The 23,025-nt window shown below is 40.9% G+C and overlaps 21 protein-coding genes across 21 annotated transcripts; 16 read left to right on the top strand and 5 right to left on the bottom strand.

Annotated features, from left to right (window-relative positions):
• Positions 1 to 130: 130 nt before the first annotated feature.
• EROM_061080 (hypothetical protein) lies at positions 131 to 2,722 on the bottom strand (the record flags this gene model as incomplete). The annotated part of the gene is made up of 1 exon (XM_009266422.1): positions 131 to 2,722. One exon carries the CDS (start codon positions 2,720 to 2,722, stop codon positions 131 to 133), a length of 2,592 nt encoding a protein of 863 aa, XP_009264697.1.
• Positions 2,723 to 2,774: 52 nt separating this feature from the next.
• EROM_061070 (60S ribosomal protein L36) lies at positions 2,775 to 3,059 on the top strand (the record flags this gene model as incomplete). Its single annotated transcript, XM_009266421.1, has 1 exon — positions 2,775 to 3,059. One exon carries the CDS (start codon positions 2,775 to 2,777, stop codon positions 3,057 to 3,059), a length of 285 nt encoding a protein of 94 aa, XP_009264696.1.
• A 99-nt stretch (positions 3,060 to 3,158) lies between these two features.
• Positions 3,159 to 3,620, top strand: EROM_061060 (30S ribosomal protein S13P; the record flags this gene model as incomplete). The annotated part of the gene is made up of 1 exon (XM_009266420.1): positions 3,159 to 3,620. The coding sequence occupies one exon, from the start codon at positions 3,159 to 3,161 to the stop codon at positions 3,618 to 3,620; it is 462 nt and encodes a 153-aa protein (XP_009264695.1).
• A 59-nt stretch (positions 3,621 to 3,679) lies between these two features.
• EROM_061050 (transcription initiation factor TFIIB subunit Brf1) lies at positions 3,680 to 4,618 on the bottom strand (the record flags this gene model as incomplete). The annotated part of the gene is made up of 1 exon (XM_009266419.1): positions 3,680 to 4,618. One exon carries the CDS (start codon positions 4,616 to 4,618, stop codon positions 3,680 to 3,682), a length of 939 nt encoding a protein of 312 aa, XP_009264694.1.
• Positions 4,619 to 4,742: 124 nt separating this feature from the next.
• Positions 4,743 to 5,237, top strand: EROM_061040 (mitochondrial sulfhydryl oxidase; the record flags this gene model as incomplete). The annotated part of the gene is made up of 1 exon (XM_009266418.1): positions 4,743 to 5,237. One exon carries the CDS (start codon positions 4,743 to 4,745, stop codon positions 5,235 to 5,237), a length of 495 nt encoding a protein of 164 aa, XP_009264693.1.
• Positions 5,238 to 5,331: 94 nt separating this feature from the next.
• EROM_061030 (60S ribosomal protein L19) lies at positions 5,332 to 5,878 on the top strand (the record flags this gene model as incomplete). The annotated part of the gene is made up of 2 exons (XM_009266417.1): positions 5,332 to 5,333; positions 5,365 to 5,878. Coding segments are annotated over 2 exons (516 nt in total).
• A 123-nt stretch (positions 5,879 to 6,001) lies between these two features.
• Positions 6,002 to 6,976, top strand: EROM_061020 (hypothetical protein; the record flags this gene model as incomplete). The annotated part of the gene is made up of 1 exon (XM_009266416.1): positions 6,002 to 6,976. One exon carries the CDS (start codon positions 6,002 to 6,004, stop codon positions 6,974 to 6,976), a length of 975 nt encoding a protein of 324 aa, XP_009264691.1.
• Positions 6,977 to 7,041: 65 nt separating this feature from the next.
• Positions 7,042 to 7,347, top strand: EROM_061010 (putative zinc finger domain-containing protein; the record flags this gene model as incomplete). The annotated part of the gene is made up of 1 exon (XM_009266415.1): positions 7,042 to 7,347. One exon carries the CDS (start codon positions 7,042 to 7,044, stop codon positions 7,345 to 7,347), a length of 306 nt encoding a protein of 101 aa, XP_009264690.1.
• Positions 7,348 to 7,460: 113 nt separating this feature from the next.
• Positions 7,461 to 7,808, top strand: EROM_061000 (hypothetical protein; the record flags this gene model as incomplete). Its single annotated transcript, XM_009266414.1, has 1 exon — positions 7,461 to 7,808. The coding sequence occupies one exon, from the start codon at positions 7,461 to 7,463 to the stop codon at positions 7,806 to 7,808; it is 348 nt and encodes a 115-aa protein (XP_009264689.1).
• A 50-nt stretch (positions 7,809 to 7,858) lies between these two features.
• On the top strand, positions 7,859 to 8,491 carry EROM_060990 (D-ribulose 5 phosphate 3 epimerase; the record flags this gene model as incomplete). Its single annotated transcript, XM_009266413.1, has 1 exon — positions 7,859 to 8,491. The coding sequence occupies one exon, from the start codon at positions 7,859 to 7,861 to the stop codon at positions 8,489 to 8,491; it is 633 nt and encodes a 210-aa protein (XP_009264688.1).
• Positions 8,492 to 8,532: 41 nt separating this feature from the next.
• On the top strand, positions 8,533 to 9,558 carry EROM_060980 (RNA 3'terminal phosphate cyclase; the record flags this gene model as incomplete). The annotated part of the gene is made up of 1 exon (XM_009266412.1): positions 8,533 to 9,558. The coding sequence occupies one exon, from the start codon at positions 8,533 to 8,535 to the stop codon at positions 9,556 to 9,558; it is 1,026 nt and encodes a 341-aa protein (XP_009264687.1).
• Positions 9,559 to 9,582: 24 nt separating this feature from the next.
• EROM_060970 (MYB-like transcription factor) lies at positions 9,583 to 10,356 on the top strand (the record flags this gene model as incomplete). Its single annotated transcript, XM_009266411.1, has 1 exon — positions 9,583 to 10,356. One exon carries the CDS (start codon positions 9,583 to 9,585, stop codon positions 10,354 to 10,356), a length of 774 nt encoding a protein of 257 aa, XP_009264686.1.
• A 32-nt stretch (positions 10,357 to 10,388) lies between these two features.
• EROM_060960 (hypothetical protein) lies at positions 10,389 to 10,859 on the bottom strand (the record flags this gene model as incomplete). Its single annotated transcript, XM_009266410.1, has 1 exon — positions 10,389 to 10,859. The coding sequence occupies one exon, from the start codon at positions 10,857 to 10,859 to the stop codon at positions 10,389 to 10,391; it is 471 nt and encodes a 156-aa protein (XP_009264685.1).
• Positions 10,860 to 10,898: 39 nt separating this feature from the next.
• On the top strand, positions 10,899 to 11,339 carry EROM_060950 (putative zinc finger protein; the record flags this gene model as incomplete). The annotated part of the gene is made up of 1 exon (XM_009266409.1): positions 10,899 to 11,339. The coding sequence occupies one exon, from the start codon at positions 10,899 to 10,901 to the stop codon at positions 11,337 to 11,339; it is 441 nt and encodes a 146-aa protein (XP_009264684.1).
• Positions 11,340 to 11,387: 48 nt separating this feature from the next.
• EROM_060940 (T complex protein 1 subunit epsilon) lies at positions 11,388 to 12,986 on the top strand (the record flags this gene model as incomplete). Its single annotated transcript, XM_009266408.1, has 1 exon — positions 11,388 to 12,986. One exon carries the CDS (start codon positions 11,388 to 11,390, stop codon positions 12,984 to 12,986), a length of 1,599 nt encoding a protein of 532 aa, XP_009264683.1.
• Positions 12,987 to 13,072: 86 nt separating this feature from the next.
• EROM_060930 (hypothetical protein) lies at positions 13,073 to 14,575 on the top strand (the record flags this gene model as incomplete). The annotated part of the gene is made up of 1 exon (XM_009266407.1): positions 13,073 to 14,575. One exon carries the CDS (start codon positions 13,073 to 13,075, stop codon positions 14,573 to 14,575), a length of 1,503 nt encoding a protein of 500 aa, XP_009264682.1.
• Positions 14,576 to 14,626: 51 nt separating this feature from the next.
• On the top strand, positions 14,627 to 15,523 carry EROM_060920 (hypothetical protein; the record flags this gene model as incomplete). The annotated part of the gene is made up of 1 exon (XM_009266406.1): positions 14,627 to 15,523. The coding sequence occupies one exon, from the start codon at positions 14,627 to 14,629 to the stop codon at positions 15,521 to 15,523; it is 897 nt and encodes a 298-aa protein (XP_009264681.1).
• A 246-nt stretch (positions 15,524 to 15,769) lies between these two features.
• Positions 15,770 to 16,573, top strand: EROM_060910 (class 3 adenyl cyclase-like protein; the record flags this gene model as incomplete). The annotated part of the gene is made up of 1 exon (XM_009266405.1): positions 15,770 to 16,573. One exon carries the CDS (start codon positions 15,770 to 15,772, stop codon positions 16,571 to 16,573), a length of 804 nt encoding a protein of 267 aa, XP_009264680.1.
• A 45-nt stretch (positions 16,574 to 16,618) lies between these two features.
• Positions 16,619 to 18,427, bottom strand: EROM_060900 (dolichyl-phosphate-mannose protein O-mannosyltransferase-like protein; the record flags this gene model as incomplete). Its single annotated transcript, XM_009266404.1, has 1 exon — positions 16,619 to 18,427. The coding sequence occupies one exon, from the start codon at positions 18,425 to 18,427 to the stop codon at positions 16,619 to 16,621; it is 1,809 nt and encodes a 602-aa protein (XP_009264679.1).
• A 109-nt stretch (positions 18,428 to 18,536) lies between these two features.
• On the top strand, positions 18,537 to 19,682 carry EROM_060890 (3-ketoacyl CoA thiolase-like protein; the record flags this gene model as incomplete). The annotated part of the gene is made up of 1 exon (XM_009266403.1): positions 18,537 to 19,682. The coding sequence occupies one exon, from the start codon at positions 18,537 to 18,539 to the stop codon at positions 19,680 to 19,682; it is 1,146 nt and encodes a 381-aa protein (XP_009264678.1).
• A 331-nt stretch (positions 19,683 to 20,013) lies between these two features.
• Positions 20,014 to 22,986, bottom strand: EROM_060880 (phospholipid-translocating P-type ATPase; the record flags this gene model as incomplete). Its single annotated transcript, XM_009266402.1, has 1 exon — positions 20,014 to 22,986. The coding sequence occupies one exon, from the start codon at positions 22,984 to 22,986 to the stop codon at positions 20,014 to 20,016; it is 2,973 nt and encodes a 990-aa protein (XP_009264677.1).
• Between the last annotated feature and the right edge of the window lie 39 nt (positions 22,987 to 23,025).

The raw sequence follows: 23,025 nt of genomic DNA, 5'->3' as shown, positions 1-23,025 counted from the left end.
GCATTAGATTGACTTATAGGCTTGCTACCGGAAGCCATACCCTTTTCAAATAAACGGCTTTGGCCTCCTTCTTATCTTTGTTAGGATGTATGCGCAAAAGTTCATGTTAGGTGTATTCCAGGGCACTTTATTACTCGAGTTCAATCCTTATGTTCTTATTCTTGATGTCACTTATCAAATACTCCAGGTCGGCATTATCCTTGCATTCCCTCCTAAGATATAGGATCCAATCCCTAAGGGTAGCCAAGTCCCAGATAGACTTATAGTAGAGCAGGAAGACAGCACAGACCTGCAGCTCCAATGAGCCCTTCATTATTAATGAGCTATTGAAGTAGGACCCTCCACATAGAAGGTTTCTTATGTTAACCTTTAGAAGTAGGTCGGTGTCATCATATTCTCCTACCAGCCTGACAACAGAGTCTATGTTGTTGAGAGACAGAAGTGTTACTAAGCACTGCCTTAGAATCATTCTTTCTGATGGATTTGAGGACTTGGATACCATTATTCTCGTGATTTCTTCCTTGACTATCCCCTCGATTGCCTTGCTGTTTTCTGCATTGATGTCTCCAATAAAGAAGAACAGAAGAAACTTCTCAAAGTTGCTGGCACTGCTGAACATATTAATGAACATCCCTGTGTCTTTCTTTCCAATATTTACTAGAAGGTTCTTTGAGGAAGAGATGTTCAGAGACACCCCAGTGGCAACTTCGTAATATCCAAGTAGATCCTCTATTCCTGTGTACTGCTTCATAAGATATTTGATCCTGTCTTCAACATTATCTCCTACAACTATTCTGCATTTGATATAAAGGCAATATTCATTAATGTTTGTGTTATCCAAAACATAGTCCTTGTCCGTGATGTATCTTGAATACGGGCTCTTCTTTGTGTAAACAGAATAGAGGATTAGCTTACTGAGGATTCTGAAGATAGATGGATGGGATATGTCCGGGAGAATAAACCCCCTGTCAAAGCTAACATCTACATTTTCAATGTCGTAATCAACTAGGTTCTCATATATTCTAACAGCCATTTCTTGCACGCATGGATTGTCCTTGACATAGGCATTGAACCAGTCCTCGTTATTGATTACGAACTTGCATGCCTCATGGTTCTTTTTTGTTACTTCGTAAAGATACTTGAATCCTTCTTCCTCGTTCTCAGAGAGCCTTTCCAGAAAGTTTTCGTTCATAAAGAATGAGAAGTCTTCAAACAGTCTTACATACTCAAAGAACCTTGAGTTTGGAGTGTTCATAATCACATTGATTATCGATACATCTCCAATCACAATTCTCGTACTGAGCTGAAACTCCACAACTCTGTTAGTAACTCGTGAGTTGTTCAGCATTGCTACCCGGATGTGCTGGGACATTAAAGAGAGCTGTGAAATAATGAATTCAGTACTAATCTTGCTTTCCATGTCCCTCCTCTCCGCAAACCTTTCAATCACATCAAAGCATCTGGTAACAGTTAACGGGTCTTCGCTTTTGAATGCATGCATGGCAAACCTGATACACTCTTCATTTTCAAGAAATGTGCAGAACTTGAGGAAACTTGGCGTCATAGCAAAGTTCTTAGTTCCAAGCTCCCTTTCAAAATCAGAATGGACTGCCTCCTTGTTGAATATCCCTACTCCTCTCATAAATTCGCAGATGGTTTCTCTTGAATCCTCATCTCTCATGAACGAGGAGAGAATTTCATATATGCATCCCTTGATCCTTAATGATATTTGTCCTGCAAGAGTGTTTAGAAACAGCTCGATAAACCTCATGAAATACAGCCTTACAAACCCGAGCCCTTGTTCCTCGGTCGACATCAGCTTCTCAATAACCTGCATAAGGTGGTAAATGAGCCTTTCATCTTCGGGCCTGATTCTCTTATACTCTGCTTGATTCAGGACATTTATCATTTCTAGAGCTTTTCTCAAATCGTTGAAGAGGTTTGCTTTAGATAAAACTTCATATCCCTTCAGGCAGCTTTCCTCATCAACCATCAGTGAATATATAAATCCAACATATGCTTCTTCCTTCTCATCCTCTTCAATCTCAAGTAGCTCAATATCCTTGGTCGAGTTGAGCTCATAGAATATCTGATATACAACCGATCTGTCCCCTTCCTTCTCAAGCCTCCTCTTGCAAGAGTTCAGTATCCTTTCTCTTATTTGAGGCCGAAGAGACTCTTTGAAACTTCGGAGTAGCTCCAATAGAACAGGCCCGAGAACTAGCTCATTGATCACCCGAAGATCATATGACTTCCATGTCGGCGCAGTAAACACAACCGCAAGGTTAACACTAACACCGTCAGGGATTTCTTGCTCACTTAGGTATGCTTTGATCTTCTCGGCATGCAGCCCTTCCTTGATATTACACAGGATGTCAACAATCACTTCGTCGGTCCGTGACTTTATGTCTTCAATCTCTAGAGAGCATTCAGGAGATACCTGGGGAATCCCTTCAAACAACACATTACATAATGCCATGCATGTATCATTGTTAAGCTCCACTCCATTTCTGGAAATAAAGTCCAGAAGAACAGCTACATTATACTTCAGTGTAAAAAGCGCCAGAACCTTGCTATCCTCGGCAGAATATGTCTTAATCCTTCCATATGTCATGCTTTGCTGGCATAAAGCATCTTTCATGAACCTTATGTCTCCCTCAGAGACCGCGTGGATATCCTCGTGTATCTTATTTCTTATTTCTTTGAACCTCTCAATAAGCATTGGTTTGTAAGGACTGCATCCCTGTAGAATTAAAATTTTTCCCAACCCCGCAATGAAGAACGCTTATAAGAAAGTCCGAGTACGTTATCCAGTTAAGAGGCCGGACGTGAAGAGAAAGCCTAAGAAGCTGAGCGAGGAATTCAGGAAGGCCCGTATGCTTGCAGCTTCTGTTGCTGAGGAGATAGGAGGGCTCTCTCCGCTTGAAAAGAAAGTTGTTTCGCTTATCGAAGCCAAGAACAACAACAAGGCACAGAAGATATTGAAGGTGAGGCTAGGCTCTCACAAGCGTGCCGGGATAAGGATTGAGAAGTTGACGAAGATGATTCTGGAGGAATAAAGTATACTTTTGGCTTTTACTTCTTACTGTCTGATCTTACTTTTTCTGTCTTGTATGCCATGATGCGTTTTTTGAGCAATGAAAAATTTGATCCCTTAAATGAACTATACCTACGACCCGGCTGAAGTTCAGTACATTATTCGTATTCATAACACCAACATTGATGGTACGAAGAGGATTGCTTTTGCTCTTACAGGGATTCGAGGTGTGGGAATAAGAATCTCGACGGCTATATGCAAGCGCCTTGGGATTGACTTGAAAAAGCGAGCTGGAGAGATGAGTGAAGAAGATATGAAAAGGATTGGCGATGCAATTCTTGACCCTGCAAGCGTCGGGATTCCGGAGTCCTACATGAATCATCAAAAAGATGTTATTGATGGGACGACATCTCATCTTATAGGCACAAAACTTGATGCAGATCTGAGAATGATGATTGAAAGAGGAAAGAAGAACAAGCTCATTAGAGCATGCAGGCTTGATGTCGGGCTCAAGGTACGTGGACAAAGGACCAAGTCAAATGGCAGACGTGGGAAGTCTATGGGTGTTTCAAGAAAGAAGTAAAAAATCTTTAATGCTTTTATTGTATCTCTTCACGCTTAATGAATTACAATCCTTACATATTAATAGCCTGGGAGCTTATCTATGCTCTCTCTATTGACCATGTTCTCAGGAATTATATCGTATTTGAAGGCCACAAGTTCCTTGTATGTGTTTTTTATTGTGACTTCTGTGACGTTAGTGACGAACTGGATATCTTTTTGGATCTTTTTTTCCTCAGGGAACAGATTAGTCACCATGTATATGACTGCAGCAGCTATGGAATCCGGACTCTTTCCGGCAAGGCATCCCAACTCATGTGCAGCCTTCGCTATTTCTGTAGCAATCTTTTGGATTTTGATGCTTAGGTTAAGATCAGAGCAGAACCTTGCTATGATATTCTCAGTAGACATGGTTGCCATTCTCTCCAGATGAGGAGATATCAGCTTGAAGCACCTGCCTATCTCTCTTTTCTGCACAGCAGTCATCACACTTATCTCTTTAAATGTTCTGGGGCATTCCTCTTGCCTGCATGCTATGTACATGCAGGCTGCAACAATCCCCTCCACATTCTTGCCTTTCAGAAGCTTTCTTTCCTCTATATTCTTAAAGATGTAATGTGCTCTATCAATGATCGTCCTTGATAGGTTCGACCTTTCACAAAATGCAGTGATGAGGTTCATACCATGCTTCAAAGCTCTTTCAGGGCCCCTCATGCTGTTCTTCATTTGGATCTTCGATAGCATATAAGAGTTTACTCCACCCCCGGTGCTTATCATCGTATCTAACTGTTCGGATTCAAGATATGGATTGCTTGCACTTCCAATACGGCATGGATCCACCTTATTACTGTCCCCAAATGATCTCCATTCGCTCCCTTCGTCTATGATTCTGTTCCCTACAATACACCCACATCTTCCACATACGTGATATCCATTTTTGTAATCTTCAATTATGTTCTGTGTCTCTCCACAGTCAGAGCATGCCTGCACAAACGGCTTGAATTTTGGAAGTGTTTTCATACCTGGGGTCTTCTCGCGTGTCATATTTATTCTTTTGACAATCCCATCAGAGATCTTTTCCTTCAAGAACTTCTGATAAGTATGAAACATATGGTCCCATAAATAGAAAGGCGAGGACATAAACATGAAGAAGGAGCAGAGCTACGGAAGAATTCTGATAATATTAGTAGCAGCATGGGTTTTATATAGGTGTTACGGGCTCATAGTAAGGAGTAGGGAGGAGAAGATTTCCACCGCGTTCCTTCGGGATACCACCATGGATGGTGTCGAAAACTTCCAGACAAGAAAGATGAGCAAAAAAGAGATAAGGGAAAGGCTTGGAAGATCTACATGGACACTGTTGCATACAATGGGGTCTAGATACCCTGCATTTCCAACCTTCCAACAGAAGAAGGACACACTAACCTTCATCCATTTATTATCATCAGTGTTTCCATGTGGAGATTGTACTAAACACTTTCAAAAGTTACTTCGGGACCATCCTCCAAGGGTCGGAAGTAACGAGGAATTCAAGGCATGGTTATGCGAAGTTCATAATGTAGTTAACGAAAGGCTAGGGAAGGCTGTTGTTGACTGCAAAACTGTCGATAATATTTGGCAGTGCGGGTGCGAGGCTTAGAGGACCCAAGCAACAAGCTTTATGTTTAACCTGGGATGCCCATACCCTTTGGAGATAGAGATTCACAAAAGTCCAAAAAATTTGCACCCTGAAAATGTAAGTGAGGTGACCCATTTTTAATTTGAAGGTCGAATGAGAAGAGAATTAGACGCTTAGCATCGGAGATTTTAAACTGTGGGAAGAATAAGCTTTGGCTGGACAACAACGAGATTGAAAGACTCAACAGTGCAACTTCTCGAGAGCAGATTAGGCAGCTTATCAAGGACAACGTGATTATTATGAAGCAAGACAAGCATACCAGCAGAGGAAGGTTCCGAGAGAGGCTGAGAGCAAAAAGGAAGGGAAGGCATATGGGACCTGGAAAACGTTTCGGTACTACAAATGCAAGGATGCCAAAGAAGGAGCTATGGATGAAGAAGATTCGTGCAATGAGGAAGATGCTAAAGGAGATGAGAGCCAGCGGAGAGATTACTAAGGAAGACTTCCGTGTGTTTTACAAGCAAGCAAAAGGGCATTTGTTCAAGCATAGGTTCCACATGAAGGATTGCATTGTCAAGAGGAAAATTGAAGAACAAAGGGCTAGAGAGCTTGCAGAACAGGCAGAGGCACTTAACTTGTCTAACAGAGCAGTTTCGTCTTGAATAAACATCATTACTTAATTTTCCTTTGAAAGATTATTCTCCTGCCCTAGATTAAGGGAGCAGGAAGGTTTCTCATTTGCCTGCCAGTATTTAATTAGAAATTTTGGATAGAGCATAAAGAAGATGGGGGAGGGCAAAGTCACGATTATAAAAGATAAGGGGATATTTGCAGAGCTATTAACGTTGGTATCCTTGTTCTTTATGATAACTGTACAGTTTGGAGACATAAATGGGAAGGTGATCAATCATATTATCAAGCTTCTTATGTTCATAAATTTTCTTTATCATGTAGGATCCTGTATTTGGAGAATTTTTACCAGTATCCAGGAGAGAATGTCATTTCTAAATGGGATGTTTAATGTCAGAAATATAGTAGAGTTAGTGACCATGTGCATTCTAACATTATATTTTAAAGAGGTTGTTACCACCTTTGATCCTGACAAGAGAAGAATGGACAGATGCGTGATTGTTTTATCTATGGGGTATCTTCTATCGAAGGTTAATGAGGTATTGGACTATTCCACCACACAAAGCTATTGGTCCAAGATGATATTTTCGACTGTAATTATTCTAATTATCGGAGTGGCTGCTGTGACAGATTTCTCTGATGGGGGTGTGGAGGGGCCTTACTCTGAGATTGCGTATGTGGTAGGTGTTATACTGGCGATATGTGAATTGGCTGTTGAGGGAAGGGTTGTGAAGAAGTCTGTGTTCAAGCATAGAAGGTTTTCGGTATTCATGGCTTTTTTACTCATATGTGCCATATCCTTTCCTGCTATGTATCCCATCGTGAATAAATGGAAGAATTTGTTTGTTAAGTGGCTTACTGAGCGGATAGTCATATGGATTAAGCCACGGATGATCAAGGTAAAGGATAAGATTCTTGCCGTGACAAAGGAACAAATCAGAGCCTTTATTTCAGATTACACAAGGAAGGTAATGCAAGAGTATATTCCTAACCTCAAAAACGCCATCAAGAACAGGGTTGCACCCTATATACCGGAAAATGTAAAGAGTATCCCAGGTTCTATATACGAATGGTGGAAAAGGTTGTCTGGTCCACAACAAAATCAACCTCCCATAGGTGAATTCGATTAGGCTTGAAGACCTGAAATGAAAAAGATACAAATATAGAAAATTCTCTAGTCCATCCTTACTACTGGATGCTAGAGGACAATGAAGTAGTCGATACACATAAAATTATTTGCAAGTCCTTTAGAGAAACAGGATATTGTGGATATGGAGATTCTTGTAAATACTCTCATGACAGGTCTATGGGATACTCCGAGAGCCCTGTTGTTTCTGATACAGGACTTTTGTGTGGGATATGCAGGAAGCTGTATAAAGAAAGAGTAGTTACCGAATGTGGGCATAGCTTCTGCTCCCTGTGCGCAATAAGAAAATATCAAAACGGTGACGAATGTGGAGTATGTGGAAAGCCGGTGTATGGGAAGTTCTGGGTAGGATGACATTCCTGGGAATCCTCGACTTACTCCTTAATGAAGCCTATGATTGATTGGGCTGTCTCCTATTTGAATAGGAGAGTTGCATAAGAATATATTTTAACTTTCCTGTTTTACCAATGGACTATGATCTTCCATTCCTATGTCCGATACTCTCTCCTAGATACTGCTTAGCATCTACCCTGTGTCCATGCTACTTATCCTCGATAATATATGCAAGAATATTCAAGAACAAAAGATTCTCCATGTTCGGGTTCTTTCTAGTTCCATTCAGTGTGTATGGAATACGAAGATATGTTCAGGACAAGCTTCAATACAAGGAGAGCTTTGAGACAAGTGCGATAAAGAGTCTTTGCTGCTGCAATAGCTTAGCACAGGACCTCCATGAGATGAAGATAAGAAGGATTGGTGTTTACAAGTTTCTTTCCGAGCCGATTCCATGTGAGGACAGCGACCCAACCTTTTGATATATAAATAAATTTGATTGGATTTAGGTTACTTTCAGACCCTTACCAAGATGTTAAAAAGGAGAGTGGGCATAAGCATATTAGACTGTAACTTTGCTAAGCTGGAGGAAGAGCTAAGAGAACTAAAGGCGAATGGAGCTACAAACATTCATTTGGACGTCATGGATACAACCTTTGTCAAGAACATCACTTTTGGACCTTGTATAATCAATAGGATTCTTGAACATGATTTTGTGTTTGACATACACATGATGGTTGAGTCCCCACTGGACATTGTTATGCAGATAGACCTAGAGAGGGTGTTTCTGGTGACAATTCATCATGAGATAAGTAATAAAGTAGGCGTTAGGGAATATTTGAAGCAGAGGAATGTATTATTTGGGATTGCAATCAATCCCGAGACGAGAATGGAAGAGATTGAGATGGAGGATGCAGACTTTATCCTTGTAATGAGTGTTAGGCCAGGGTTTGGAGGGCAGAAGTTCCAGGAAAGTTGTTTAGCAAAGATAAGAGATATTCAAAAACACGGGAAGATAATTGGGATTGATGGAGGAATAGGAATGGCCAATATTGAGAAGGTTGTTGGGGTTGACTATGTTGTAATAGGGTCTGGATATTTTAGATCTGAAGATAGAAGAGGATTTCTTCGTGAAATCACGGAGAAGTTCCTTGGAGAGTTTTAGCTCTGCCGAGATTCTTTTTTGTGACCCTTCCAACCCTCTAGATGAACTGTGTGAATGAGATGATTTTTGATTGCGAGAAGAGTCTAGAGCTTATTCTTGTATATAGCCTACTGTCTAAGAGCAAGGTTAAGGTGTTGGTGAAGAGAAGGCAGAAGATGGCGAAGTCCTTTGCTAAGCTATTGCAGAAGATATCTCATGGAACAGCTTATTCTCTGTCTGAAGGATATATGGCCTTCACACCTGGATCATTGAAAGGAGGAGAAGTTGCTATCCAATGTGAGGAGGAGATTTCTCTGTACATAGAGCCGATTCTTGTTCTATGTCCTTTTGTAATCGAGCCCTTGAAGATAAAGTTCAAGGGGATAACAAACGGAAAGCTCTGTACCGATTTGATTAGAATTGCTCACTTTGATGTGTTGAAGAGATTTGGAGTCAAGGAATGTGAGGTTGTCGTTAAGAAGCGAGGCTTTGGGCCTGTGGGAAAGGGAGAGGTTGTGTTTACTGTAGATAGCCCTGGGAAGATTTCGACCGTTAGATTGGAGAGGTTAGAGAAGATTGTCAAGATCCGAGGATTGGTATTGAGTAGTCGAGTGAGCTCTATTCCCACCAAGGAGATGACGGAAAGGATCAAGGAGCTTATGGGGGATGTCTCGAACACAAAGGTTTTTTCGAACATGTCGAACAGATTAGACTCGGGGCCCTCTCCTGGGTTCCAATGTGCTGTTTTCGCGGAATCGAAGAACGGAATTTACTATTCAGTCATGAGTGGGGAAGGACTGACACCAAAAGAAACGGCGACGATTGCTTGCAAAGATCTTCTTCGAAGCATTAGACATGGGGGAGTGTTTGATAAGAAGCTTCTTTACCTTGCTCTCTCCTTGATGTCTTTGTCATCCCCAAGTATAGGAAGTCTATGGGTTGGAAAGGTTGATTCGGATGTAAAGATTATTTTAGATTTGCTGAGGCAATTCTTTGGGTTTGAATATGAGATTAGGAAGAGTGGTGAAGGGGACGTTGTATACGGAGCTGGATGTGGGCTTAGCAGGATTCCTAGGCAGTTGAAGTGAAAATTGAATGAATGATGCAGCCCAATGCTAGAAAAGGGGGCTTTAGACAAGAGGTTAGAAAAGCTGTATATGGACTACATAGAGATAGAAAAGATCTTGAAGAGGCTGAGAGACATAAAGAAGCAATGCTCGTACAGAAGTACGGTTATCAAACCGAAGATAAAGGGGACTGGTTCTTTATTCGTTGATGCGGACATGAAGCTGGATGAGGACTTCCAGAAGGCAACAAAGAACTGCATGAGGTTTGACCTCAACGATCCTTTCTGGAAAGAGATATCTATAAGATTCAACATTCCAAGGAATGAATGCTTCAACAGATGGATTAACAAAGTAGAGGATTTTGATAAGAAGCTTTGCAAGAGTGACATGGATACGGTTAAACATATGAGTGACGAGGGGAAGGACTGGATTCAAATAGCCAAGGAAATGGGATGTAAGCCATTAAAAGTGTTTGCAGAGTATCTTCGGTTGAATAGCATATCTACACCGAAGATGTGGAGTTTGGAGGAGGATAGGCTCCTAGAGAAAGGCGTAGAGAAGTACGGGCTCTCGAAGTGGAGATATGTGTCGAAAATAGTTGGTACAAGAACAGGAAAGGAATGTGCTATGAGGTTTTATTTCCTCAACAAGAATGTCCAAAAAGGAAAATGGACTAAAGATGAGAAGGAAAGACTCTTTGAGGGAGTGGAGATATATGGAGAGGGGGATTGGCGGGGCGTAAGCACGCATGTGATGACAAGGAATCCTATCCAATGCAGATCCAAATACGTAGCTGAAACAAGAAAGATAAATAAATAGGCTTAGAACTCAATAAGACGGTTTATGAGAAGTTATTTCATCATCGAACTGATGAAGTCGTCTATTTTCTCGTCACTCCACGAGGCACAACCTCTCCTTGTTAGGAATCCTGTAAGCTTTTCTTTGAATTCATAGCTCAATGTTTTTCCCTTGCTCTTGAATGCTGCTTTTTTGTTAGAAAGCATTACATTGACTTTGTTTTTGGCAAGAAGAGTATAGACTTTGTTTTCATCAAATGCTTTTTTCCTTTCATATAAGTACTTCAGTTGCTCTTCTATGGATGGAATAGTAGAAATGGTGTGTTTCATTGGATTCATCAGTGAATTCAGTTTATCCATCCTTGCAATACATCTTCTAAGAAGCTCCTGAGGATTGTCCAAAGTGTCAATTGTCCTCTTTATTTCTCTAGCCTGGGTTGGATTTGCATGCAGGAAGGCTATCTTATCTATTTGGGACTCTGTCTTTCTAAGCAGTTCCTTTACGGTGATTTTCAGACTTTCCATGGATTTGAGCAGGGAAGAAAGCCTTAGCAAAATATTTCAATGGAGAGAAGAGTCCTGAAAATAGAAAGGCTCAGCAAAGATCTTCTGAAGTGGGCCGTGAATCTTGTTGTCAGCAATCTGGGCCGATACTGTAGAAGTCCTTTGATGAAGTTCTCAAAAGCCAAGTCTTTGAAAAACAAAAACAACAACTACATCTTCTGCTTCGTTGGGGAAGTTCCTGTAGGGTTTATCACATTCCGGTTTTCCAGGGACACAACATATGTGTTTGAGCTACATGTGGAGAAGGAACATAGGTCTTTAGGGATTGGTGCTTTATTGCTGGATGAATGCAAGAAACAGTATGACAAGGTTGTAAGAAGAATAGTTTTGTATGTATACAGGGAAAACTCAAGAGGTTTGAAGTTCTACGAGAGAAACGGGTTTAGGATTAATGAGGGATATGAATGTAGTAGATTCTATGAGATGATACTGGAAAAGTAGGTCCAAGGTTTTGGCGGAAAAGTGGCCTGGAAAAAATTACCCCAGTCGATGTCAGATCTTCTAACTGATGAGTTAGGTCAGACATTTCAAATAACTGATGAGGACAAGACATGCAGGACAAAGGGGAACCAATGCATTCTTGCAAACATCGGGGTTGTAAAATCCATAGCAACCTTTCTTTCGACCTCTCTAGGACCCACGGGGATGGATAAGATATTGCAAAGCAAGGATGATGACATAGTTGTGACCAATGACGGGGCAACTATACTCAAGGAGATGGAGATGACTGAGAATCCGATTTCAAGACTTATAGTACAACTAAGCGAGTCCCAAGACGAAGAGATAGGAGATGGAACGACTAGTGTAGTTGTGCTTGCCTCTGCACTTCTTGACCAGGCCCAGGTTCTTCTTGGGCAGGGGATACACCCGATTAAGATATCCGAGGGCTTTGAGCTAGCTTTAGAATATGCAATTGAGCACCTGTCTGAGATTTCTGAGGAGATATCTGATCTAAGGGAAACGATGATGAAGGCAGCAAGAACGAGCCTGGGAAGCAAGATAGTTTACAAGTCTCTTGAGAAGTTTGCAGAGATATGCACTTCAGCTGTTCTGATGGTTGCAGACATGGAAAGAAAGGATCTTGACTTCGAGCTAATCAGCATTGAAAGCAAGGTAGGGCGGGACATATCTGATACCACTCTTGTCAAAGGGGTTGTGCTTAACAAAGAGTTCAGCCACCCTCAAATGAAGAAGGAGATCAAGGATGGAAGAATAGCACTTTTAAGCTGTCCTTTTGAGCCTCCAAAGCTGAAGACTAAGCATAGTCTTGTGATTTCTAATCCTAAGGAATACAAGGAATTGGAAGAATATGAGAAAAGAAAGTTTGTAGAGATGATAGAAAGTGTCAAGAAGAGTGGAGCTAATGTTGTGATGTGCCAATGGGGATTTGACGATGAGGCCAATTCTCTTCTGATGGAAAACGACCTGCCTGCCGTAAGATGGGTTGGAGGGCATGAGCTTGAACTCCTAGCTGTTCATACTGGAGGGTCGATAATAGCACGATTTGAAGATCTGGAAGAATCTGACATAGGAAATGCAGAAATTAGAGAGGAAAGCCTTGGAACAGAGAACGACAAGATTGTTGTTGTGGAGAATTCTGAGCATAGTAGGGCTGTCACGATTCTTGTCAGAGGAGCAAATGATTTAGTGATTGAGGAAGCAAAGAGATCCGTCCGGGATGCTCTCTGTGCTGTAAGGAATATTCTCACCAATAGCAAGATAGTTTATGGAGGAGGGTCTTCCGAGATGTCATGTTCTCTTGCTTTGGAAAAGACAGCCGAAGGATACTCTGGTGAGGAGCGGGAAGCCCTTCTTGGATTTGGAAGAGCATTGGAAGAGATACCACTTTGCCTGGCAAGAAACAGTGGGTACAATCCAATTGAATATTCATCTGGCCTTCGAAAGTTACAAATGGAGAGCAAGAACTCTTATCTTGGGGTTGATTGCCTTGGAGTTGGAGAACAAGACATGAAGGAGCTGGGTGTTTTTGATGCACTGAGTAGCAAGATCAGGCAGTTCCAAATGGCAACACAGCTTGTCACCATGATTCTTAAGATCGATAATGTTATCTCTGATTTCCACGATTAAAGATTATTTTCTGTTTCTTATGGAGAATAGAGTTAGAGGCATGTTTCTTTGATTTAGATTTCCGTTTGTACTGACCCATTCGGTTTATGAAGGGAATCAAAGAGTATATAAAAGATAGGCTTGGGGAATACAAGATAGAATTGGATGTGGACTCTGTGATTGAAGAGCTTACTCTATCGAACAAGATAAACGAGTTTATGCCACCAAGCTCCATATATACTGTATTTTTGATGCATCTAGGGAAGAATGACGAGATGTATAGGTCTATTCTTAACGGAGAATATCTGTTTGATATTGAAGTGGGCTTGAATGACGAGAAGTCCTTGTATTGTGACAAAGAGCTCAAGGACAAGATTATGAAGATATATGGAGAAAGGGCCAGGTATGTCTATGTCAAAACTTCAGGAAGTAGGCATTTTATTGGGATAAGGCTTAGTAACAGGGGATATGACCCTGCAGCAGGTTATAGTGGCCCGGAAAGTACGATTCCATACTTCCTACTGGTTAAAGGGCTGAAAGAGTTCAGGATTGATGATTTCGAATGGAATGAAATAATATTTGGGCATAGGATTATGGAGGATGAGCGATCGAAGTACATTGAGATTCTTGAACACATCAAGAGGATAAGACTTCCTGTGCAAATAATTGATAGTGATGCAATGCACATGGCCACATCGATAACGAATGTCCATGAGTGTTATCTCCATTGTGGATCCCATGCAAATTGGCCAGAAGATGAGGATGCCCTTGACTGCGCGAAGACGGCCCTATACTGCTTGATATATAAAAAAAGCAAGTACCGAAGTGCTATTGGATATAGCTATGTCCTTTTGAAGTATAGGTGCTCGTATTTCAAGTTTAAGATCATGATAAGAAGAGACAGAAGAGCAGAGTTTAGGGTCAATACCCGGATATCTGAGGTCATCGCCCAGGAGTCTGATATATTCAAGAAGAACATAAGATTTGTTAAGATGTTTTTGGACTGCCACGGGTATTTTCCTGTATATCTTGACGACAGACTTGTAGAACTGATATGCCTGATGGTGGGAAGGGAAATAAGCACATTTGGAAGATTTTTCATTGAGTTTCTGAGATACCAGGTCAAGCTGGAGGGGCTGACACTCAATCTAGAGACTTTAAAGGTTACAGAAAATAAAAACAAGAGGTTTGAGGTGGTATATCAGCATGATATAGTGGTTGTAAGACCCCCGCCCCTGAAGATCATCCAGAGGTTGAATGGGCTGAAGAAGGCTGTTGTGAAGCAGAAGATTAGGCTTTTTGATGAGAGTTTCCGTCTACAAACGTATAAGTTATTGCAGCCGTTTTTCAAAGACTACGACTTTGTTCTCAGCCTTTCCGACAAGCCAGGGTTTATTGAGGTTAAAGATAAGGTAATGCAGCCGTTCCTGTTTGGAGTACCTCTCATTGATGAGTTTCTCCTCCCTAACTTGAAAAGCAAAGGATACTTTTTCTATTCTCCAAGGCACTCTGTTCTTATGGTTAAGGTTAACGAAGAGTCTAATCCAGAAGAGCTACTTTATGTGTTGCTACTGAAGACAGGATTTAGATACTTCCTTAGAAATTTCTGAGAAATCCAAATAAACCGTATTAATATATTTCCTTCCAAAAACTCCTGGCAGATGGATATGAAGCAGGATTTATTTACATATCGGCATCCTGGTAGTATTCAGGCCTTTGGTTTAAACACAGATACTCTTCTTGTTGCCACGTCAAGCATCCTAGTTGAATGGGATAGGGTGAGAAGAAGAATTGTCAAGGAGATCCGTATGGATGAAGAGATAGTGGATATTAAGTGTTTCAGCGGGTACTGGGTCTTGATAACAAAAAGTGATATTGGATTCCTAGACGGAAATAAGACCAAACGTATTGGATCAAAAGGATCACTAGATGTTTCTATTGTATATAAAGATTGGCTTTTGACTGTAGGTAATGAGAAGCTCGTGATCATTTCTATTAGGAAGGGGAATGCTGAAATCAGAAAGGTCAGGCTGATCTCCACTAATGGAATGTGTACATGTGGAGTGGCAGCCACAGATGGGTTGTTTCTGTCGTTTGAAAACGGGAAGGTGTTTTCCATAAAAGAGTCTGAAGTGATGAATATTGTACTTGGTAAGATCAATGAGGTAGTGATGGATAAATTTTCATGTCTGATATTTTTGAAAGAGGCTATAGTCTCAATCTCCACTCTTGGAAAAGAGCTGGTGATATCTCTGTTTAACAAAAAAGTCCTTGTATTGGATCTGGACACAAAAGATGTGTCGTACACAGAGCTTCCACATAACATCAGAGGCTCCACTGTATGGAACGATTTGATTGTTGTTAGTGACTGCAAAAACAATATTCTGTTTCTTGACAGAAGACTCAGAATTACTTATAGTAACTGCCTTAAAGAGGAGATATGCGGGGTTTTAGCAGACAGAAGAGGGTTAGCCATAGGATTCAGAGTAGGAGTCGTGAAAGAGTACGTAGGAGAGAGCAGAACACGGCCTGGAGTTATTCGTGGGATGGTGGAATGAAGCCTTCTCTGTTACATTTTGTTGGTACCGCCTTGGTGCTGATTTCCTTGTTTGGAAACATTGGGATTCATATTTCTAATTAAGGACGTTAAGAGTATGTTACGGACTTAACGTAGCCCAGTCTGGGGGGAATTAATCATCAGAAGTGTGTAATTGAGGATTAAATTTTAATTTCACAAATTAGAATTGAGTCAAAATTATCTGTCAAAACGGCAAAATAAAAGCAAATGGAATAAAGGACCCTCCATGTGGAGTAATAGCATGATACTTATGCTTCAACTCATGGGATACGCCATCAAAATGAACACGCAGATGATTGTGTATATAATACATGTGGTTGTTAATCCGGTGCGGGCATTTGGGTCTGTTTTCTGTGGATTCAAAGTGGGCATAGTCGATGGGGTAAGATGTATGCTAGTTCCTAGGAGTAAGGAGAAGGAATCCCAGGAGGCTAGGAAGGCAATTCTTCTGCCAAAGAATATGGAAGTACTTTCTGATAATCTTTGCTACAAAAAGTATATTCCTCAAAAAATCCATAAAAGGTTCCTTCAGGGAGACCTTGTGTTGGTCATAACTGACATTGTTGACAGTACGAGTCTCTGGAATTGTTTTCCTGATGCAATGCACAGAACAATTGAGGTACATGATGAAGTTGCTAGGGGTTTGTGCAAAGCATATGGGGGTCTAGAGGTAAGAAATGAGGGAGACTCCTTCTTTTTGGTGTTTACGGATATTCGAAATGCGCTTGATTTCTCTATAAGGTTTTATAGGGAGATCGAGTGCATTTCTTTTAACTTTAGGCATGCTTTTACGAAAAGAGTTAGGGAAGGCAAAGAAACAGAGTTTCTTCCCTTAAAGATTAGAATGGCAATGAACAAGGGGCCTATAATGCTGTGCCACAATAAGTTTCTTGAGATTTATGGAGATGCAGTGACCAAGACCTTTGGAATGTTGAGCCATTCAAACGGAAAGATTTGCATCTCACAAAATTGTTTGGAGCCAGGTAATTCATGGAATAGAAGAAAACGTCTGTTTTGTATTCATAAATAAAGTCTGTATGTAAATGAGAACAATAATCTTTTTAATCTGCAATCTCTATCTCAGAACACTTATGGAGGAAGATAAGAAAATGGAGAAGAGAAGGAGAGCAGGCTTAATACCAGGGAGGAATGCTAGACTCAACATCATCCAGACCTTCAGGGTCTCTGTAAGTCCCTTGCCAACATCAATCATAAATCCCATAAGAATCGCAAAGAAGTACATTATACATACAAAAAAGTCATCTCTCCTAGTTGTAAGTCCTTTTCCATATTTCTTCCAACAAATATGGTTCAACAGAAGTACTACAGGAAGCAAAAAAGAAGATATCGTTGCAAGGGCGTTGAAAAGCACATCATGCTTCATCAAGTAGGTCCCCCCGTTCTTGAGATCCAACACGCTATACCTTCTTATCAGGTTCCACTGCCACCTGGGATTTTTCATAAGCTTTTTATGATGCTCAACCATCTTCTGGATAAAACTTTTCTGAGGAAAGCTCAGGATTGTTTCTTTAGGCCTTCCATCTTTAAAGTTCTTCTTGAAAGAATCATGGTTCCTATTGTCGCTAATGTAAAATAGCCTTGACTTGTTATCACTATACAAAGATCCTCCCACAACCTTTTCTACACCATTTCTTTTGGCTTCTTCTTCCAACTTCCTCAGGTTCCTTACACACAGGTCCATTGCAGTTTTATAGTGTCTGAACCTTATCAATGAGCTTCTGCTAACGACTGGCCCATCCCCAATTATCTGCCATATATCTTCTTCGTCAGCCTCATTATCCTGTTGGGTAAATCCAATAACCTTCTTGAACTTGTCTTCTGTATCTTCATTAGAAACTCTCAAGCACATACTGCTCCCAAGCTCTACCAGCTTCACGAGATCCCCATGATTTATGTATCTGCCTTCCTCCTCTACATTTCCAGTGGAATTGGTTGGGTGAACCTTGATCATCATCCACATGGAGCTTTCAGTCCTTTGGTCAGAGCATGAGGGTGTCCCTCCTTTCATATTTAAATATGTGAGATGTTTCTGGTTAAAGATCGTAACTATACTTCTATCCATAAGATATCTATCGGCCGGTTCCTGGACACTTCCCTTGAGTGTTGCCTGGAATTCTATGGAGAACTTTTCTGCATCATCTGTATACTGCTGCTGAATCGAGTAATGTATAAGGAACGACAGAGTATACACAGAGGCTGGGAGAAGTATAAAGGCTGCAATCCCCTTGGCAAGCTTCAGAACAGCTTTTCTTATTCTGTTTGCAGGGTTCACTACGAATGAAAACAGATGGAGCCCATAAAATATCATAAGAGGAGGCAGGATGGACAGAGAAGCCCAGCTTGATGCTATTGAAAGGCCTATCAGGAATCCGGAAGTGGTAGTGCGATTCTTCTTTAGCTGTACAATCCCACTTACAAGAAAATATATTGAAAACATTTCATTTGTAAGGAATATGATATGTGTGTTGACAAGCAGTCCAATTACATGGACAGTTGCTACTATCCATGATGGTACTCTACTGTAAGTTTCTCTAGCTAACCAATGTATCTGAGTCATGGTCATTATAAAGAGAAAAAGACTAGTCAGTCTAGGGCTTTCCAATGCCAGGGACAGTAAAGGAGTATTCAGGTATGCAGAGACCTTGTACAACCCATAAGACATCAAGGCTGGTAGTGGGAGATTTCTATAAAAGCAGAATCTCCCAGCTGCATAGGATCTAAGACTCCGTGTGAATTCTGCCTCATCCTTTGTTATGGATGCTTTTCTATTGAATAAAAGAACTGATAGAATTGCTATAAGTACAATTTCGATCACTTGGCCTGAGAAGGAACTTTTAACTTTGGTCTGCAATGACTTTGCCATGTTATTTGTTTTGGTTTAGTTGTTTATATGTGAGTAAACAATCTTTTCTCGGTACTGGGTTGAGGAAGTGTCCGGATGATAAAAGACATAGTATTAGGCCCTAGCGGCCATGACGTCAGGAGAAGAGGTTGTTATTGTATGTGCACTTCGAACACCCATTGGAAGGGCGGGAAAAGGCAAGCTCAAGAGTCTCAAGAATGACGAGCTTATTACGGCAGCCATCCAAGGTGTTATTGAGAAGACCAGAATTGATCCAAAGCTTATTGAAGAGGTTGTTCTTGGGCATTGCCTATCTTCGATGGAAGGAAGTGTAGCTGCAAGAATAGGTGCCCTAAGGGCTGGAATCCCCGCTGAGACGCCTGTTATGACTATAAACAGGTTATGTGCCTCTGGGATGGAGTCTATCGGGCTTATTGCAGAAAAGATTAAATCGGGAAGGATAGAAATCGGATTGGCTGGAGGATTTGAATCCATGTCATCTTATGGACTGCCTCAGGAATACAACCTAAGCAGAAATGAGACATCTACAGATGCTAGAGACTGCTTTCTCTCATTTGGAGAAGTTACTGAGATGCTGAGTAAAACCTATGGCATAACACGTGACGAAGCTGATGAATATGCATCGATGAGTCAAAGAAGGGCTCTTGAAGCCATGAAGAAAGGTAACCTTCTCAAGGAGATAATTCAAATGAAGGTCGGAGATGAAAACATCAAGGATGATGAGGGAATAAGGGAGACATTACTTGAAGTGATCAAAAAATTGAAACCAGTATTCAGGGATGATGGAATTTGTACATCTGCTAACTCTTCGCAGCTGTCTGATGGTGCTTCAGCAATACTTTTGATGAAAAGGAGAAAAGCTGACGAGCTAGGGCTCCCAGTTATTGGAGAATTTGTTGATTTTATTGTTGTAGGGCTCAAGCCTAGGGATATGGGGCTGGGGCCTGTTGTTGCCATTGAGAAACTGCTGGACAGGAATAATCTTAAGAAAGATCAAATTTCATACTTCGAGATAAACGAGGCTTTTGCGTCCCAAGTCCTTTGTTGCCTCAGAAGGCTGGGAATTGGCGAGGATAAAGTTAATAGGTACGGAGGTGCCATAGCTCTTGGGCATCCTATAGGAGCCTCTGGGGCAAGGATTGTTTGCACGCTGTTGAATGTTATGGAAAACGAGTCGTTGGGGGAATATGGGGTGGCATCCCTCTGTGTGGGGGCAGGACATGGGATAGCTGCATTGTTTAAAAAGAGCTGTTAGGTACAAAATAAAAAGGTCATTAAAGGGAAAACTTTCTTTATTCACAATGTAATAACAATATGATGTAAACACTTTTATGGCTTTTTAATGCTTCTTACTTTCTTTAGCTCTTCTTCAAGTTTGAGAAAGTCTTCTCCTCCAAAGGAACCTCCAAATGCACTGTCATCAAACATATCAGATACTTCTTCATCATTTGTTTCTGTAGAACTGTAGATGGCATTGACATCGAAAAATATCTGTCTGTCACTCTCTTTCATCACAGGGGATACCAAAATTTTACTTAACTACTTAGGCTTTCCTGTCACAGGAACCACACTCAGAATCCTTCTTCCTAGGGCCATCCTCTGCTCTTCTTTACAGCAGAAAGCATCCTCATTATGACAAGATCAACAAGCAATGTGCCCGAAAGTACAAATAGGGTAACAAGATAAAACACAGGCAAGGAAAATAGATTGAAGGCCGCGTTGTTTGCAGTTACGTCCAGCTCCTGGATGAAGAAAAGAGTTATGAAGTTAAGAGCAATGCTTAATGCAATTGCTATCCATGAATATATAACAAAGAAAGAGATCTCCCTGATCTGTGTGGATAATACAACTAAGAAGACAACTATTGAAAAATAGTTTGTTAGGAGTATGTATCCTCCAACAAGCCCCGACCTGCTAACCATGTCTTTTATATATACAACTCCGACAGAGAGTAAAAACACAACAATCCCAAGTAGGATCGTGTATATAAATCCAAATACAAACGAAGGTCTACTGAAGAATCTTCTCGCATTCTTGTAGTCCTCAGGATGAGCCATCAGGTAGTTTTCTGGCTTGTCTTTGTCGAAAAGTCCTATGGACAGAGGAACAAAGGAGGTGAATAGGACGTTGTAGTAGTTCAAGAAGAAGTTGTTGTATATAGGCTTCCCAGAATATCCGTTGAAGAAATTGTACATGAACTGTATCGAGATGAAGAATATGTTTTTGAAGAATGCATTAAGTGTTATCTTTGAGAACCTTATGAGATTATATCTTCCATGCACAAGTATGAGTTTCTTTAGAAGCCTGAATTCAGGAATTGCAAAATCTGCAGACAGGCTTGCTTGTGTGCCTTCCTTTCCCATGATCCCCACTCCGACATGAGAACTTGTGAGCATAGGAACATCATTGTTCCCATCTCCAATAGAAAGCGTATTCTTCCCAAGCTCAACTATTTTCTCGGCTATCTTTCCCTTATGGTAGGGCGTTGCTCTATATATCACAATCGATCTGTATTCAAAAATGTCCGGGCCTGTAAGTCTATTCAGAAACTCCTTGCCATCCACCACAAGCGATTGAGCCTCATTATTCTTCTGGATAATCCCACAGTCTTCTGAGCAGCTAATTGCAGTCTCCTTCTTGTCTCCTGTAATCATCCATATCTTGATCCCTGCATCCCGGAGAGAGGTTATAGTACCTCTTACACCCTCTTGGAGCTCATCCTCTATAAATGTTGCTCCCAGATAGACCATTCCTTCCTCCACAGAGTCAAACACTCTTTCTTGCTCCAAAAACTTGTTTTTCAATGAGACTCTGTTGTACTGCTCCCTCATCCTTTCCAAAGCATTTCTATCCAGCTCCTTGTACCCAACAACAAGAGATCTATATTCAGAGTTGTTGTTTATAAGTGCTTTGATTGTTCCAGTATCCCCCTTCTCAAAGGTCATTTTCTTATCTCCAAGAAGTTTCTGGTCCGAACCTTTACAGAATAGAATATACTTTCCCAACATCTCCATCACAACCGACATTCTCTGTCTTGACGAAGTAAAGTCTAACGAAATCATTATGTTCAGCTTGGTTCTTCTTCCGTTTATTTCCAATACAACATATCTTTCGTCTCGTTCTATAAGCACATATCCTTGATTCCTTAGTTCCTGAACAATGCATAGCTCGTCTTGTGAAATCCCCTCGAAGTTATTATTAAGAGGCTCGATGGAATTGCAGCACAAGAGTGCAAGTATGAACATCATCCGAGACCTTCTTTTCTCTGCTGCGGGACTGAGATCATTCAAAAGATCGATGCTGAGGCAGTGCTCTTTCAAGTCTTCTCTTGAAATAAGCTCTGGAGAGTTGTACACATGGCAATACTTGAAAACCATGGAGTTTTTTGTAAGTGTCCCAGTCTTATCTGTTAGAATATATTCAATCATCCCTACATCTTCTGTTATGTTCGAATTCCTACAAACAGACTTGATGCCATCGACAGTCATCTCGTCATCATAAGATATAAACATCGAATGAAACATTCTGGATACCTCGAGAGTCACAAATAGGGACAGAGGAATCAAGTAACTGAAGAGAATATAGTTTGTCCCTGTCTGCTTCAGTGAGTCTGCAGTTAGATACTCGTTCAAGTACAAATACTCAATACCGTCTTTCTTGAGGAACCTAGCTCCGAGGACTGAGGTCAGTGTTAGAATCCCCAAATATATCATGAATATTCCAAATATAAAGTCCCCAATGCTTTTCTCGAAAAGCGATATCTTCACCTTTGCTTTGAAATGGCTTTTGCCTAGCTTTGTCTGTTTTCCAACACAAACCACCATGGCTAGAACACGTTCTGTATTCTTGATTCTTGATCCCCTTAGAAGGACATTCTTCTCATTACATAGAATGTTTTTCCCCTCAATACTCACCTGGCACTCAAACTTGTTAAACAAATCCCCCGTGTCTTCAACAATAAACTCAGATGTATTCTTCATATAATATTTGTCACAGCTGCATACATTTAATACCTCCCCACAGAACTCAACCTCCATCCCCTCTTCCTTACACTTTACTTGATGCTGCGATGTCTTCTTCTTCAAGTTGGTTTCTCCATCCAGATTACTTGTCTCAGCAAAGCAATAGTTCTTGCACTTGACCCCATCCTTCGTCTCCATCCTACTGTTCAATAAAACAACATCTCCAGGCACTTCCTGGTCCTTCATTATAAATATAAGGTCTCCGGCATTAATGTCTTCCACGTGGATCTTCTCTACATATACGTCATCTCCACTCCTTCTCACAACATTTGCTGGTTTCTCATTTATTGCCTTGTCCTGTTTGTGCCTTCTATAATCTTCAACTCCATCTTTCATCATCGATGCTCCAACAACAACAACAAATGCCAAAAGATAGGTGAAAGGGCTGAACGGAGATATTGCCGGGATAGATAAGAGAATCAGAGTCAGCAGAAAAAACAGGTTTGATGGCCTCGACAGCTGGTGGTACATGTTCTGTGGAAGAAAGGTCATTGCCGTGTACTTAGATGTAACTATTTTGTTTTCCTTTCTATTCATTACCCCATGGGTTAGGCCTCCATCTTTAATAGTTCGGTA

This window comes from Encephalitozoon romaleae, chromosome VI, assembly GCF_000280035.1.
Source record: "Encephalitozoon romaleae SJ-2008 chromosome VI, complete sequence".
NCBI classification, from domain to species: Eukaryota; Fungi; Microsporidia; family Unikaryonidae; genus Encephalitozoon; species Encephalitozoon romaleae.
Note: the sequence above shows the minus strand (reverse complement) of the source record. Positions and strands in the feature narration are given on the sequence as shown.